Source organism: Sceloporus occidentalis, unplaced genomic scaffold (genome assembly GCF_023333645.1).
Source record: "Sceloporus occidentalis isolate IW3139 unplaced genomic scaffold, rSceOcc1.0.p SCAF_149, whole genome shotgun sequence".
NCBI classification, from domain to species: Eukaryota; Metazoa; Chordata; class Lepidosauria; order Squamata; family Phrynosomatidae; genus Sceloporus; species Sceloporus occidentalis.
Genome location: NW_028317129.1, coordinates 63245 through 81575, shown reverse-complemented (window position 1 = coordinate 81575; position 18331 = coordinate 63245). Strand labels below are relative to the sequence as shown.

At 37.7% G+C, this 18331-nt stretch overlaps 1 protein-coding gene across 1 annotated transcript; it reads right to left on the bottom strand.

Moving 5' to 3' along the window:
- Positions 1–1128: 1128 nt before the first annotated feature.
- LOC149280680 (F-box only protein 8-like) lies at positions 1129–12018 on the bottom strand. Its single transcript, XM_089500187.1, has 5 exons — positions 11696–12018; positions 5879–6005; positions 5108–5226; positions 4410–4606; positions 1129–1316 (listed from the first exon to the last, which is right to left on the bottom strand). The coding sequence occupies exons 1-5, from the start codon at positions 12016–12018 to the stop codon at positions 1129–1131; spliced, it is 954 nt and encodes a 317-aa protein (XP_089356313.1).
- Between the last annotated feature and the right edge of the window lie 6313 nt (positions 12019–18331).

Here is an 18331-nt window from a genome sequence, read left to right as displayed (position 1 = left end):
AAACGCATATTAGGTCAGTTTGTATGATTCAACGGATATTTTGCACGTAAAGGCTGCGGGATTTGTTGAGCCACTGAATGTAAAAGTTGAAGGAGAAAACAAAGTTGATTGTACTGCCAAGGTAGCCGTTTGGGTAGATTGTGAAATTCCAAACAGTAATGTAGATATCTGGAATTGCGGCTAGAGGCGACAGGTATTAACCAGAAGCTCTGTCTTGGAGATGTTGGCTTTCAGGTAGTGGGTTGCTATCCAGGATGCTATTTTAGAGAGACAGACGAGTTAGAAGAGAAGGTGAAGGTACTGGAATCCAAAATAAGAAATAAGTGTTTCACCAGAGGATGTGTAGATAAAGAAGGAGAGACGTCCTAGAGCCCTGAGGAATACTAATGGAGAGCAGGAGAGGAGACAAACTGCTGTCCAGGATTCTCTGCGCAGAAGTCCGTGTGCATTCTATTGTATATTTCACATTACCACCAATGTCAAAGGCTATGCATAAAACAAATAGTTATTTGGACCAGAGACATATATTGTACTGATATTTCCCATCATATTATTTCATGCCAACCTAGAAGTACTTGTGTTTAAATTTGATGTACCCCTGCATAACAGATACGTGGGAAAGGTTGACGCAGAGGAATTTAGATTCACATGTCCCAGTGCTTTAAATGCTAGTTCATAAGCCACCGTTACAAAGCACAACAAACTCAGATACTTTACTTAAAATACTTTACATATTTAATATTTTATATTATAATTATAAATCTCTTTAGTTTAGTATATACAAATTAGAAGACGTTAAAAAAATGCATTGGTAATTGCTTTGCAAAACAAAAATCTAGTGTTTAGATCCAAAACCCTGAAGGTCTACATTGTAATGTCAGTTTAACAGTCATAAATGGCTAGGTCAGTCTAATGGCACGGTTATGTGCAAGACATAAAAGAAAACAATTAATTAAAAAAAAACAAAAAACATTTTTCACTGTAAATTTCTAAGAGAGGAAAGAACACATAATTTGACTATAGACAGAGGTTAGAATGACCAGCACCAACATAACCCCCATATCTGCCACTTTGTCAAAGCTTTGGAAAGCTGGAGTTGTAGTAGTTTGCCATTTTTTCTAGAAGGTACTAAACAGCAACGTGGCCGACAAGGTAAATATTGTCGTATAGATGCCCTACAAATTCTTCACTAATGTTCGGAGCAGCGCGGCGAGTATTTCTGATAAACTCTCGCTTTGACATTTTGTTCTTCACATGAGGGCTTGCGAGGTCGATGGAAAGCAGAATCAAAGAATAGCACAAAACGTACACTGCATCTTAAAAAACAAAACAAAAAACAGTGACGTTAATGGAAAATAGGCGCAAGCAATGTATCTAAAATTGCAGTTCAAATGCAATAAAGTAAGAGGCGGTAACAGTGACGCCTTCAACTATGATATACATTTCTGAACAGTGTATTTCTGCCTCACTGTAGTATAATAAGTGTTTTTGCAGTCTTCTACTAGGGAGAAAATATGTTAACTAAATAGATCTTGGCAGATCCCTCATTTTATGCTTCCCCCCGAAGGTTTAATCACAAACAATTCTTTCATGAATAATAAACGAGGGAACATTTTACATGATTCGTTATTCCTTGAAGGGGTTTAGGCATACAGCAATACTAAGAATCATTTTAATGCTGCATTTAGCTACTAATATTAAAAAATTCAGCATGGTAGATAGAACGGCAAATAAATAAATAAAATAAAAACACAGACATTTCAAATAAAAAGCAAGACGGACAATAATGAGAAGCGGATGTGCATAACGACACCAAACACTTTGCATATGATCTGGCAGGAGCTGGAAGCAAAGACAGTTCTACTATACATAAAAAGGTATATACTATATATATAAAAGGTATATACTATATAAAAAAGGTAGTACGGGCCCCCACAGAGAAAAGCTAACTACTATACGACAAAATCCGCGCGCCACGAGATCCACCCCTTAGAAGGCTCTCTATTGCCAATGGACAGGTCTACATATCTTAACCCCTTAAGGACAATGGGCGCTCCCTAAACACATTGCAAACAATGCATTTTGAGCCCGTACATGTACGGGCTTTGTCATTAAGAGGTTAAATGTCTTTGACGCTCAATAATGTTTCTGTTAAACTGTACATGTCAATGAAAAATGACAAGCGCCATTGCAAAAACTTTCACCTTTACATTTGCTGAATGATTACCTCACTTGAACGATTTTAGATTGCGCCAAAGTGCTGAGAACAGGATACATAGTACATTTATTACAGCTGTGTGTCCATGCGCCCAAGACCACAATGGCACTGACACAGCCCAAGAATTCTATGGGAATATATATTTTTTTTAGGCCTCTTACTGACAGTTCCCGTTTTTTTTTTAGCGTTCACCATAGCACAATGTATTGTGGAATTGAAACGGAAATATTTGCATCGAGTCTCTCAGTCAAAACTCTGAATGAGAATATTGCTGATTGGGAAAGATTTAGACATGAAATTACACCCAACTACACCAAAAGGATTAAACATAACACAATCCAAAACAATCTGCACCCGCTCCTCCTGTGCATCGCAGTACCTGGGGCATTATTCTGTCCTAAACAACCGATTTAGTTACTAAATATTACTATCTATAGAAGAATTAATAGTTGCCAAATTTGGCACAGTGACCAAGGATCATCTGTGGTATGTGCAAGCCGTCACTTTGGACTATTTTACGAGTAATAATTTTTAAATTCAACCCTTTTGCTTCCAGCATATGTTTTCACTTTCTCTACAGTTGAATTTATGTTATCTCAGCTCCCAAAGGAAGGAAAGGAGGGATAGCGAGTCAACTGAAAGCCAATTGATGTGCCTATGATACAATCGCATTTACAGATACCGCTCATATACATGATATTATATACACATATGTAAATTTGCCTTGCGTCTCTCTAATAGAATCCGGTGAGTTATTCTGCTACCAGGAGGACAATGTATTTCAACAATAAATAAATAGCTATCCCGTGTTCACTGTGACTGCTGCTTTACAATAGTAGAAGACAAAATGTAATTTTTAACGCTATTCTGAAAATGTTAGTTATAGCCATCTTCTCAGCAATAAGAGGTATGGGTATGAGAATAATGGCTAATAATCCATAAAAAGGACTACCATTTTCATCAAGTTCTCTCTAAAATAATTTGGATATACGAAGCACATGGTTAATGCAGGGCTGTATTATTAATTTTCTAAATTATTTAATTATTATTAAAACATCTTTTCTATGAGCTTTCAAAAGCTTTTTCTCTTCGTTAAAGCACAAGTAATGCTAAAATGTTTAATTTTCAGGATTTCAGATTAACCCCTGTGTGTGCACATGCATTAGTAATGGTGTCCCAGTTTAGGAGGCAAGAATTAGGACTGTGATGGCACTTAAGTCTGTCTAATGTAAAATAGGGGGGGCTTATAAATATATATTCCCTACGGGACATGATGAGGCAATCTCTTCTTGTTAACAAACTGGATTTCCTGAATATAAAAATGAGAACAAAAAGAAATCCTAAAGAAATACGTGCTACTTAGGTGAAATGTGATAAATAGTAAATAAATGTGTAAATACTTCCCTAGTATGGACCGCAGCTGCCCAAACGACAATTTCCTGAATATAATAAATAACTATGTTCCAAAAACTTAGGAACGTGACCAACAATTACTTGGCCCATATTTTTAGACATCCGGTGATGTTTTGGCTGCATCACCTTTCCTGACTTTTATTCCAGATTTTAAACTGGGAAAAATATATATTTCACCATATATATGCTACCACTCAAAAGTTTGGGGTCCCTTAGCGGTTTTCATGAGAGCAGTGCTAACAACTGCAAAAGGGGTTTCATATGATCAATCAGCCTTTTAAACCTAAACTTGGATCAGTGAACACGACGTGCCATTGGAACACAGGAGCGATGGTTGCAGCTAAAGCGCCTCTGTACGGCTATGAAGATATTTGATTAAAAATCAGCCATTTCTAGCAATAATAGTCATTTAAAACATTAACAATGTCTACACTGATCCATTTGATGTTATTTAAATGGACAGAATTTGCTGTTCTTGAACAATGTGCATATATATATATACACATATATATATATATATATATATATATATACACATATATACACACATACACACACACACACACACACATATACATATATACACACACACCCATACAAAAATAAATAATAAAGAAAGCACAATGCATGAGTTTAGCAGTCAAATTACTTTGCTAGCCATTGCCACCGATCAAAACTATTTGCTTTGCTTGAAAACAAATGAAGATTTAGTTGTCACATGCATCAGTTTTAACAGAGTTTACGAACTGGCTTCGTATAAACATTCGACCATCCTTACCAGGGCTAAGGCCAAGGTCTCGTGCTAGCCCAGGATTACAAGCACAAAATCTGTGGGAAAATTTTGTGATGAGAGTTTCAAGGTATTCCCCTCGCTCTTCTGGTGCGTGTATGTGCCGGAAAAAGTCTCTCAGTGCATTCGGTAAAAACTGGTTACTGAAATTGTGTAGAGTCACAAGTTCGTCCAATACATCTCGTCTTAGATTGGTGTGGGGGGGGAAAAAAAAAAAAACCATATATAAAATTTCAACATTATGTTTTGAAATATTACCAACATACTCAAAATAAAACTTTTCGAGGCATATATTAAGAAATGTAATCATAAACATATATCACGAGTAAAGATTTTCTATGTAAAAAGTTCAGCATTTGTATTATATATACTATATTTACGAGCATGAACTTGATCTTTCTCCTAAAGGGAAAAAATTATGCAAATTTCAAAAAGTTTCTAATTTTGCAAAGCTGCTGTCCAAAATATTTAATATTATATTAATACTATACCATACAGAACAGCGACATTCAAGATGTAGATCACCAAGGTGCTTATGTGACGCTACATCTTACTTTACGACCCACTAAAACATACCCCTAGCTTCTTATGAGAGTATTGTAAATTCAGCAAATTATTCTTTAGTAAATAATATTTCTAAAGCCAAACGCATTTCATAATAATATTATATAATTATATACAATTACCTTTCGTCAAGATATATCCTCAGCTTTTTCCAGTTTAGAGTTCTTGTATAAAATATAAACTTTGCTATCTCTTTTGGTGTATCGTTTAGTATCCCTCTGGATAAAAAATATTCAATTCCCTAGAAAAAGAAAGAAAACCCCCCCCCACAAACTTCAAGAAATGCATAGATTTGTGAATTTGTGACAAGAATACGCGATGCAGATCTATAGACGCGATCTAACAATTATTACTAGATCTGCATGTAACAGGAGACAAAGAGAAATAATTGAGAAGTAGATAAAGAAAATAGAAATTCTGTTAAGTGGAATTGGATATAATCCGTTATTCAACACATATTGAGCTATGGGTACTTCACAGAGGATGAAGAAAACATAAATCCGTGTTAAGGTATCCGATAATATCCCCAAGAGAGTATATGGAAGCCGTAAGGCTGAATCTGCTTCAATTTTAAATGGATAATATTAAAGATATTTAAAATTAAATTAGATCCGTAAACTCTGAGTAAATGCTATTGTTGAACGGAATGTCAGGAAGGATGGAGAACTAAAAAGAGTAAATTGTGTTATTATCCAAAATGATCTGTGTTCTATAGGCGAGAATGCTTGGAAATCAAAATCTTGGGACCTCAAACATCAACAGCAGGTGGGATGCAACCACAATCTCAAACCTTTGCAGAGCCGGCCCCCCTGCCCCTTTTATAATGTTATAGAGAACGCCGAAGGTACAGTATAGCCAGGTACTAAAAGGATGAACGGCCTGCCAGACATTACCTCATGCGGGTTAGCATTGAAGGTGAGACTTCCTTCATCCAGGCGCATGTAGAGATTTCGATAGGAAAACCCGCAAGGGTGGCGTCTGTTGTATATTGAACAATGACCCCAAGTTGATTTGCATAATCTAAAAGAAACACAAAATCCGGTTATGGCAATGCAGAAATCTGTTAGAAAATTAGTTTTCTTCCCAATATATATATGTCATGAGGAAGCAATTTTGTTTCGGGATCATGCGGTACAGAAGGACAGGGTTGCAAGAACATTTGCCCTTGGCGGCTGCTTTTCTTTTTCTCTTGGGGCAGTAAGTGTGGCGCACGCACACACACCGAACACACACACACACACACACACACGTTACTGTGAGGATCTCAAAACTAGTGTTGCAAGAAACTACATCACAATCACATTCTTAAATCATAATTTGGAGACTCTGTACGATACTCAAACCATATGGGGAACGAGAAAATGTGCCTTCAGCGGACTCCTTTGATCTGCTTTGTTCTCAAGAAGAACTGGATGTAATTTTCAGGAATACACAATGAATCTCATCTCGGGAGAAGCACTAAACCCCACCAAAAGACACAGGGACTGGTAAATCTACCACACTTCAACACATCGAACAAATGACTAAAAATGTAATTTATACTGTTTTGTATGAAACATTTGTTGTAACTTAGGAATGAAAATAGGATTCCGCACTATAGCTTTCTCATGGGAATGTCACTTTAGATCACATACTAGTATAACTATCCTATTGAAAGTTAAACTTCATATATTCTTTATTGCTCTCCATGTATTATTGGAGGTATTTATAAAGCAAATGGTAGTACAAATTGATGGAGGACTCTAACGGGAACAGTCTATTGGTTGCTATGGTAACTGCTCCACACTGATGGGAGAGATACTTAAAACGTAAGTGCCATGGAAAAATATCTCTCTCCTCGAGTATAAAACACAGCGCGTTGACAGAAAACCGTTTTTACATTAAATTTTCCTTTATCAATGTTTTTGATGGGTTCCCTACTGAAACACTACAAAGAGATGACACTTTATGGCAGTGCTATTTAAGTCCTGCTCGTACAAGGAAACTGTTGCCTCCATGAACTTTCATTGGTCACAGTGTCTGGCTGAGTGATTAAGACTGAGCTATTGTATACCACAGGCAGTATGATGGGCTAAGATAACAGGGCTAAAAACACAGCTAAGTCAAAACATTATGATTTTTTTAAATCCGCTACTAGTAATAAACTAAAAAAGGAACATACCATTTAAAGTGACAGAATTTTAAGATTAAAAAGGGACTGGAGGAAAGGTTTATTTTATATACCGTAAAATCAGGGGTCTACAATGGCAGCTAATCTCTCTATCACCAGCAGGACACACAAATTACATATGGTTAAAAAAAGACCATAGCTACATGGTGGAGCTACCCTAAACTGCATCCATTCTGGTCCATGTTTTTCCACCTAATCAGCTATGTTCTGCCCGCCCCGGTGCTCCCCCATCCCACGACTGCGCTGCTAGGTATGCTTCCTAAGAGGATGGGTAAACACACAAGAAAGATAGTCATGCATTTTCTTATTGCTGAAAAAAACCCTTATAGTCAGGCTCTAGGAATCGGTCGCTCCTTCTAATAATCGAATACTAGCTCTTTAGATGATAATGAACACCACAGAGTACCCAATGCCTCCTCTAATACAGTTAAAAGCCATGGCAAGATGTGGAATCTGCGGCTATTAAATGGGTAGTGGCGACTAACAGGGGTGAACGATAATACTTTAAAGCTCACGTTTCTGAATGGCTAGCACTCCATTCTAGAACACCTCATTATGGGATAAATAATACCGGTCTCAGCGGTTATATTACATTATATTGAAAATAAAGAATTACAATAAAATGTCCATGGTTTAGAGTAGAAAGATATTTTAGGTTTCACTTTAGCAAACACAAAGAAATAAGTCTTTCTAGCTGGGACTACAACAAAACGATGCTTGGAATTGAATAGGCATATTAAGGCTCACAACTCGAATAACAATATTAATAAATAATCCCCTAATTTAGTCAAGACTTATTTTTTCATTCAGTTAATCAACATGCTGTTTGAAATAAAATTCTGAAAACATCTTGTGCTTAAATGGTCACATTTCAAAGAATAAAAAAGGGTACGTGCGCTAACATATCTTAGAAAAACCATGGTCTGTTCACGTAAAACTAATTTTATGTCCTGTAAGAGGTTAAATAGTAGAAAAATAATAATAATAAAAAATATATAAAAAAAAATAAATTACATTGAATAGGGGCGGGTGGGAAAAAAAAACAGTAGAAAAAAAAAAAAAAAAGAGTTAAGGAGAGGGAATAACTACATTAAAGCAGCTATTTAAAAACCAGGAAATATAGAGCAAACGAAATTGAGTGAATAATTATATAGCTTACAGGATCAAAACACTGTGCCGGACATTTTGCGCTGTGTATTGAGACCAGATGGTACGTATCCGTTGGATAATAAAGAAATCCATGTATCGACAGCTGCATGTTCTAGCATATGTTCTAGGATGGTGCCTGGTATTATTTATGTACAGGAAGGTGTTTCTAGATTATTATCCAAACTTTATGTAAAAAAAGGCTGCTTAAGAGAAGTCTTAGGGGGTCTTATATTCTATAACCAATCACAGTTATCAACACCAATTCACATTAGTTCCGATTTACGCATTTTGGGGGAAGCTTCTCATTTTCTATTGTGGTTGACAGTAGTAACTCTAGCAGATTAAGTATGATTCCATGAAACGACTTTTTGTAAACCTATGGATTAAACTGCTAAATATAGGCATGTGAAGCTGATTTAACATGAGGCAATATGGAAACATGTTCATGTCAGATCCTGAAGTTCAAAGACTACCCAATGATGAAAGCTCAAACGTTGCAATGGGAAGAAACACGACCCTGTGAACACGCTACTGATAATCGATAATTCACAATAAAATTCATCATGTTTGGACATCATTAATAGGGGCATTTTTCTCTCACCAACAATGAGGTAACTTAAAACAGATGTAACATGTTGAGTACAAGAGCCGATTCCGCATAGCTTTTTGATTTTGTTGGCATGGATGGTGAAGAAAAAAAATAAAAATAAAAATTCGCAATACTAGCCAAAAATATTTCACAAGAGCAAAATAGACTTCTATAGAAAATATCCCTTCACCCACCATTCATTTTTTATTTTACTTAAGTTATTACATATATGAAAAGCATTCGTGGGATGAAAGAAAGAAAGAACTTATACATCTTTTTTCATGTTGGTTAATAATTTAAAAAAAAAAAAAAAAAAAAAAGGTGGAGGGGAAAAGCTGCACTATATGACCCAAAGTATGCGGACACCACTCCTAAATTATTGAGATTAGGCGTTTCAGTCACACCCATAAAATCAAGCGCATAGGCAGCCATCTCCATAGACTAATATTGGCACTAGAAATTATTGTGAAGTGGAAGTGTCTAGGAGTAACAACAATGATGAGTGCTGAAGAGTATATAAAAAAAACATTAACATCAGCACAAAGGACGGGTGGGGGCTTCATGAAATGGGTTTCCATGGTCAAGCAGCTGCACATGCAAGATGAAAATCTGCAATGCCAAACGTTGGCTGGAGTGGTAAAGCACTGGACTCAGGAACCGGTAACACGTGTTCTTAGTAGAGATGAATTGCACATCTCTGTCTAGAAGTCTGTTGGACGAATTTGGGTTTGGCGGATGCCATGAGAACGCTTCCTATCGGAGTGCATAGTGCCTACTGTAAAGTTTGGTGGAAGAACAATAATGGTCTTGGGCTGTTTTTTTAGGGTTTGGTCTAGGCAACATAATGACGAGATTGGCATGGAGGAACTTGTTTGGCCTGTTCAAAATGACAAGTCATTGGATTCTTTTGTTAGGACCTACTAATATTTGCCATACAAGCTGCCAGAAAAATAGGAGATCCATATATATTAGTATTTCCAAATTCAAAACAAAGCTTTGAATATAGTGAACTAAGCATGTCAGTAAAAAAAAATTCATGCCAAAAATATTTTTTTTCCAATTTTTATTAAATATTTAGGTCAGGCCTTGAAAAAGGTGGATACAGTAACAAAAATGAAGGAATTTTGTTTTCTTTTCAAAAGGAGAAGTCCAACTATAATGGTGTCTTCAATGTACAGTACCTTGAAATATCCCACCTGATTTATTTCATAGGAAAAAATATTTTATGAGAAACATGTATTTTCATTGGGCAGGTTGTGTGATTTGTGTACACAGCATCAGCTGTGTTAATGAATAATGGCAATTTATTAAGGCGTTAACAACACAAATCATCACTTCTAGACTGTAAGCGCGTTTGAGCAGGGCCCTCCTCACCTGCGGTCTCTGTTAGTCAATTTGTTATGTTACATACTACTTGTTATGTCCTGTCTACCCATTGTACAGCGCTACAGAATCTGATGGCGCTATATAAAACAATAAATAATAATAATAATCACTTAACCACTGCAGACAATTAAACCAGTAGCAGCATGTATACTGTACTCATATCGTGTGCCAGTGTCTTGACATCACACTTTCCACCAGCATTACACGTCACGGATGTGCTGGAGCACTATGTCCACCACGCAACACTGGAATCTGGCCAGGAGAGCCCTGAAAACACGATTTATGTGGAGAAGGAGGATAAGAAGAAGAACCGACAACTGGAAATAGTTTTGATGATTTATGTCAACTTGTGTGTATGTTCTGTACAAGAAACCCATAGAGTTAGCACTTAAATTGTTCATTACAATGGACTGGCAAAAACTTGCATCCTAGTGAAGAGGAACTGGGTTCATCTTATTGTACGTCCTTGAAAGTACAAAGTTTCAAGTACTTGAAACTTCTGTATAAGTAGCAACAAAAACACTAAAAATATATACACATAATAATGAAACATAAAACAAACAAAATGATGTGTTCAAATAAACAAAACAATACAGATCCCGCTAGAAACTTGCACCCATATATGAATAACCCCCAAAAGGCATCATGAAACGAAATGGCCACTTCATATCAAGTTAGATTTTCCATAATATATAAAAGTATTTTCTTCCCCAATTTAAATAAATGTTTCCATCTTCCTGGGAAATGTAGGTTTTCCCTAAACACATTTCTTGAATTCTTATGAATAAATATCACATATACTGTGGTATTTGAGGCACATCTGAACCTAATCATTCATGTTTTACATCAATCACTGTAAGTAACCTGAGCATTAGGTTGAGGGCAGAGCATGGATGGACTTAAATGTTGGTTGTTTTCAGCTCCACATAATTGACCTTTGATGTATACCTCCGAGACATTATGCGGACGATGCCATTTCTAGGAGTACAGATTCCCACTGTACATATTTATGTGCTCCTACCTTGGTCTCTAAACCGCTAAAAGAAAGAAAAAGGAAAAAGAAAAACCCCAGACAGCACCAACCACAGGAGGATCGGAAAATAAAAAGAAAATCATGGAATTTTTCATGTCCCAGAAGTGTCCATATTTTTTTTATTTTTTTTTTTTATGGTGCATTGCAAGTTTTATGGCATTCTAATATAAAAAAAAAAAATGTAATTACTTAAGGCCATTATTCCTAGAACATATTCTACAGTTGAAAGCCTCGATGTAGGAACTAAACCCCGTCACCAAGAAAAAAGGAAATAGGGTAGGTAGATAGACATTAATCGGTCTTCTTATTCTTTTCCAAACCATCCAATCTTCTCCCTCCACCGCACTCATTTCCAAGTTACAGAGATGGCACATTTTACTTACCCTTGCCAAAGCAAATCATCGTTGGCAAGATCTTGCCAAACGCAGGATGCCAGACAGAGGTCAGTTGCATTCAAATAGGACAGAATGGTAAGGCTTAGCTCTGGGGGAAGCCTTTCTAGGTTTATAAAACCCTGTTCATCCTTGGTTTTCCTTGCTTTCAGGAGGTGGTAGATGTCCATTCCTCCTTGCAGGTGCCTACAATTGTTCATGTGGTTCTCATCAACAATTATTCCTTGGCCATTATCTGTGGAGAGGTAGCTGGACTCAATGTATCCATGCTGAAATTGTTGATTTCTTGCCACTCTCCAGAGTCCCTGACCCATCTGTGAACCTTGATAGCAAGAAAAGAAAAAAAAAAGCATTATATGAATGCAACCAAAACTAATTTGGGGGTAAAACCAAGACTTTTTTGTATACAAGCTAAGCAACACCACATGAATATAGCATAAGGCATGCATTTTTACCTACAGCATAATACAATTTCCATGCTTATGGTACAGCTAAAGGGTCCCCCTAGGAGTACTCAGATGTTACTTGGTTGGAGAAATGTTCCTGGGATTATTGTTTGGGAAAGACAAAGATTCGGACTTAAAGCAAACATTTCAGATGCACAAAGGAGGATTTTTTATGGGGTGTAGTTAGATGTGTGGATTTTACTAAGGCTTTTTATGTCACTTTGTGACCCATCAATATCTATGAAACTATGGAAAAAAAAACAACAAAAAAAACGTGGTTGATGTCATTTGTAGACACATTTTCAACTTTTTCTCTACACATTATTGTGACCTTATTTATGGCCGCAGAACACTGATGACGCTAGAACAGACATCAAGGGAAGCAAAGAATACAGGGGATTAAACACAGACAACTGAGCTTTCAGTTTCAATCAGTCCAGCAGCTACGCAATCCTTGCCCTGTCTTCCAGTGGTCTGGCGAGAGGGTGCCGTCACAAATAACTTCATGTATATAAAAAGGTATAGATGCAGCGAGTGGGAGTCAGGACAGGACATCAAATATCAATGTCAAGAGAACGCTACGCAGAGCCACAACGGGCAAAAGGGAGGGGGCCCCTAGAGTTACACCAAATGGATTCAAATGACATTTAAACAAAATATTTTGAAGATTTTTGTTACATATATTACAGCTCATCAAAATCTGGCTTCTATAAAGCAGATGCTACCTGGTGGGTGGAATGAAGAACTGTTCCAGCTAAAACTGTAGAATCGGAAAAAAAGTATGAAAATATTACAAGACATTGATCTCAAATCAATGAAGGCTAGTAGTCCTGAAGTAGTCCAGTTTTTTCATTTTCTGCTTAGCTCTATAAAAGAAATGTCTTAAAGAAAACAGAGCAGGCAAGATATACATCAGCCATAACTCATTTAATAATTCATTTTTATCCACACGCTCAAAAAGGATCAATGTTACTGAAGGAACAAGTATAGCTACTTCCGTTATTGTATATTCCGCCTTCAACCTCCTCCGTTACATGTATAAAAATATAAAGGATAGCTATAAAATCAGAATAAAAGACTCCCCAGGTAGGTGTGGATATTTCAGCATTGGATACGTTTTATGGTTCCATAGGCAAAAAAACCCAAATATAATTATACACCAAAGGAAGCCTTTTATGCTTTTTTTAACGCAAAAGATTCCATATAACAACCACTAAGAGTACAAAGAATCAGCTTTTACGCCTATGGTGCAAGTTATAGGGAATATATTTATTCCACAAGACGTTAAAAAGGAGTAACAACAGATGGCGCATTAATGTGGGAGTAATAAAATACAAAAATATACATTCATAATGTTCAAAGATTGGTAATGGTTTTATCTGCAAGACTGAGCTAAATATACGGAGAGGGAATAGAAATGGATCTTCCCCAGGCCAAAAAAAAAGAGCGGTCCATCAATAAACACTGAATGTGTCTACATTGAGCCAAGTCGGCAGGAAATGCTTGATACAAGTATAAATATTTAAAGGACGCTTTCAAAAATGTAAACTTTCAAGAGTACTCTCTGTCCAGAAAGAAGTTTTTAAGGAGTCCTCTGTGACCCAACATCAGCATCATTCCTGTGTTGCTAAATGTATTCTAGTTTGAAAATGTATTTATCACAAAAAAAAGGATCTGAAAACATCTGAAAAGCCAGAAGAAACTGCATTCCAAGACTTTGTAGTGTGACCTATTGGTTTCAAAGGAAAAAGAGACCTTGTCCTTAGTTACACACAAACACATATATATATATATATTATATATATATTTTATACATAAAATGGGTGAAGCCGTATTAGTCCAGTAGACATGATGTAAAAAATCACTGCATACTCTGCAATACTACAAGAATAAGATCCAGATACCCCGCAGTGCTGCAGGGAACCCGGATCCTCCTCTCTGGCAGCCGGCGGAGGTCTGTGAAATGCGTCCAGACAACCCCCACTGCTGCTGGCGCTTCTATGACAGAGCGTCAGTGCTCATTCATAGAAGCAGCAGCAGCGGAGGTTGTCGACGTGCATCGCACAGACCTCCTCTGGCTGCCCCACTAGACACAAAGGAATCTGAAGCACAGGGAGAAGTCTAGGGAAGCATTGATAAGTCAGGGGAGGGTAAGAGTGGCATATAAGGCGGGTATGAGGCATATCCGGGGGGCAGGTTGGCTACTTAAAAGGAAATAAAAAACAAAAAATGTATTTTTCTCAATCATAATTTTTTATTAAATATGAAAAAATAGTTTTCATACAATTTACTAGTAAAACTTTTTTCCCTATAGGGTAGTCTTATATTCAGGCTTTTTTTCCTAAATTAATAATCAAATTTTGGGGGGGTCGTCCTTTAATTAAATACAGACATATACACACACACCAATATATATACCGTATTACTGTATATATACTCGATTATAAGACGACCCCCCAAAATCTGAGTATTAATTTATGGAAAAAAAAAGCCTGAATATAAGACGACCATATAGGAAAAAAGTTTTACCAGTAAATGTTAATTCATGTAAACTATGTGAACATTTTTTTTTTTATAAAAGCTATGATTGAGAAAAATGTTGTTTTTATTTCCTTTTTTTTTTTTCAACCTGCTCCCCCAGTTATGCACATCTGCCCTCAGGCTTGCCACTCTGCCCCAGGAATGCCTTATACCCCCTATATGCCACTGTGCTCCATGATATGCCTTTTAACCCTCTAAATGCCACTGTGCACCATGATATGCCTTTTAACCCTCTATATGCCATTGTGCCCCATGATATGCCTTTTGACCCCCTATGTGCCACTCTGCCTCCAGAATTGCCTTATACCCCTATATGCCACTCTGGTTAAAAGGCATATTATGGGGCAGAGTGGCATATAGGGAGTTAAAAGGCATTTCACAGAGCACACTGCCTCCAGAAATGCCTTATGTCCCCCATTTAACACTCCCTCCCCCTCCAAACTTATCGGTGCTTCTGAGTCCCCGGGGAACTCTGTTCTCTGACAGCCGGGGAAGGTCTGCGCGATGGACGCACACAACCCCCGCTGCTAACCGCACCTCCTCCCGGCTGCAGCGGAAGTTGTCTACGCGAATCGCGTAGAGCTCTACAAGCTGCCCGGACTACGCACTGGGGACTCAGAAGCACCGGTAAGTTGGGGGGGGGGCATAACACAGGAGGAGCCAGGTCCCTTACATCGCTGTGGGGGATCTGGATCTTAGTCTCATAGTCAGACCTACTTGAGGTCTGATTATAAGACGATCTCGATTATTAGACGAGGGGTATTTTTCAGAGCATTTGCTCTGGAAAAAACCTCGTCTTCTAATCAAGGTCGTCTTCTAATCAGACCTCATTCTGCTGGGGCCAGGCTGCTTACCGGGCTTTGGTCGCGAGCAGCGTCTCAGCTTCTAGCAGCAGGAGGACAGGAAGCTAGCAGAGTCACATAACTCTACCTCCCCCCTCCTTCCTCTGGGGGGCGGGGCCAGAGAAGTTGCTCGCACAGCCGGGCCCCTGCAGAAGTCTTCGAGTGAGAGATCTGCAGTTCAGGTAAGGGGGTGGGGGAGGGTTTTTGTGATTAATGTGTGATTAATGGAATGAATGAGTATTTAAATGTTTGAATGAGTGTGTGTGTGATAGCATGGATGTGTAAGGGGGGGGTGGTGGTATCATGGCATAGGGAGGCTGTAATCCCACTACTATCATCCCCAGGTTCCAGCATGTACTGGCTGCCTTGGGTTGATAGGAGTGTGATTGCTGTTAGCAGTTATATATATACCTCCAGAAATGCATTTTAACCCCCTATATGCCACTCAGCCCCATGATATGCCTTTTAACCCCCTATATGCCAGAGTGGCATATAGGGGTATGAGGCATATCATGGGGCACAGTGGCATATAGGAGGGTATAAGACATTTCTGGGAGCAAAGTGGCATATAGAGGGTTAAAAGGCACATCATGGGGCAGAGTGGCAAATTAGTTTACATTAATATTTACTGGTAAAACTTTTTTCCTATAGGGTCGTCTTATATTCAGGCTTTTAGTTTTTTTCCCAAATTAATATTTTGATTTTGGGGGTCGTCTTATAATCGAGCAAATACGGTATATATATATTATATATATATATATATAATGCAATTAATATAAATTCAGATGTTTGTAAAAGCTCATTTCTCATAAATAGGACTTTTATGGCTGGCGTTTGATTCTGAGAACTGAACATGCAAGTCTTTCATATAAAATTATCCTGCAAGATCCTGCAGTTATTCTTTGGCACACTTAATTCTGCCCGTCTTCTGATTTTGTGGCACGTTTTATAACCAGTTCTAAGATATTCACAAAAATACGCAGCCATTTGGCAAGACAAAGCAGGGTACGTGCCCATAAATATTTACGAAAGAGGAGTTAAATGAGACAGACGCCTCATTTCCTAACCAATAATAAATGCACCCGTGTGCAATTTCCACGCAAATCAGAAAACTATTGTGTATTGGGCTCTATCTAAATAGTTCTAAACTGTTGAAACGTTCTAACAAACTATTATCCGTACATGTGCTCAATCAGGTTACAAAAAGAGGTTTTTAAGCAACAGGTTCGCTGGAACCCCTGCGTCGCATTCTACATGATCCAAAAATAAATCACAAATGCTTTTTATGGTTTGGGGAACGAACTACCAGAGCCATCTTGGCCAATAAACACAACAACCAATACAGTATATACTTTAGGTATACAAAATTATTAAATTGTTGTTGTTTTTTAAAAAAAACAAAAACAAAAACCTTGAAATTATACTAATCTCCACTAGAAAAGAATTTTGCATTTCGTGGAGTTTTCGGTTTGATTACAAGCCTGACCCAAAATAGATCAGGAATATGTTACACAAACCAGTGTAGGGAACTAGCACGTGATCGAGCTACAAGACATTCTGCAGGCCTCGCTACCCTATGCATCTCTGACAGCTGAAGGAGGTAAAGCGAGGTAGAGACTGTTTACAAGCGCATGTTTAGGATGGCAAGAGAAGAAAAGAAAGCAAAAGGGATATCATTCCCACCGCGAGTAGTAATCTAGACTAGAATGCAATATTCACCAAGAGGTCTCTACAAAAGACACGGGGCCATCGGATGAGATTCGAGGAAAGGAGATTTCCGCATCAGCATAGGAAAGGGGTCTTCATAGTAATACGAATATGGAACTCTCTGCCTGAGAATGTTGTATTATCTAACTCTGTGGATATTTTTAAGAACGGTCTGGATGCTTTTCTGGTTAAGCAAAATATAAAGGGCTACAACTGCTAAACGGACAGTCGTATTAGAAAGTTGATCCAGGGAGCAATCTGATTGCTACTAGGTTCTGAGATAATTGGGAATTGTCTCAAGTAGGGTTTTTTCACCTTCTTTTGGATCAACTTTAGAACTAGGTATGTGTGAAATGTTGAACTGGATGGACTGAAGTCTTTTTCCAACCTACTATACATCCAAAGGATACATGAAGGACATTGAAGGGACTAAAATTGAATAATTCATTGCATTAATGCATTTATGTAGGTGATTTAGAATGCTTAGCATCAGGCTAGACAAACCTATATAGAACTTAGGAGCCAGCCAAGTTGAGAAGAAAAACAAAAAACAAAAAAAATGTCCTCCCACACACAAAAAACGCCTATCGATTGCTGGCGGTCAGCTCGATTCTCTGCTTCCGCAAAGAAGCCTCTGAACTCAAGTATAAACACTATCTTTATCGGTGGTCTTGTATGTACGCATCAATACTAAAATCTTTGCTAGGTGGATGCAAAAGATGGTTTTGAGGCCAATGGGCAGCCCACTATACTACAGATTTCTTTCTTTATTACAAGACAAAATGAAAAAAAGATGAAAGCAGTTCGGTACTAAAAGAATAACCCCAGCCTTCAAGGCTATGGAATATTTTGTAGCAGAATTTCAGTCTGATCTGCTTAATTGCTCTAAGAAAGAGAAATGAATCCAGCTGTTTGTGTGCTCTGCCAAAATATAAAAAAGAAAAGAAACTCACTTTAAATGAGAAGCAACGAGGCAGCTCTGCAGCTACTCAGCTATTCTCATGCTCCTCGGGTGGTCTAGCACTGACCATTCATGTAGTATGTCATTGCGCTGCCTAAAGGGGAAAAAAAACAAAACAAAAAATAAAAAC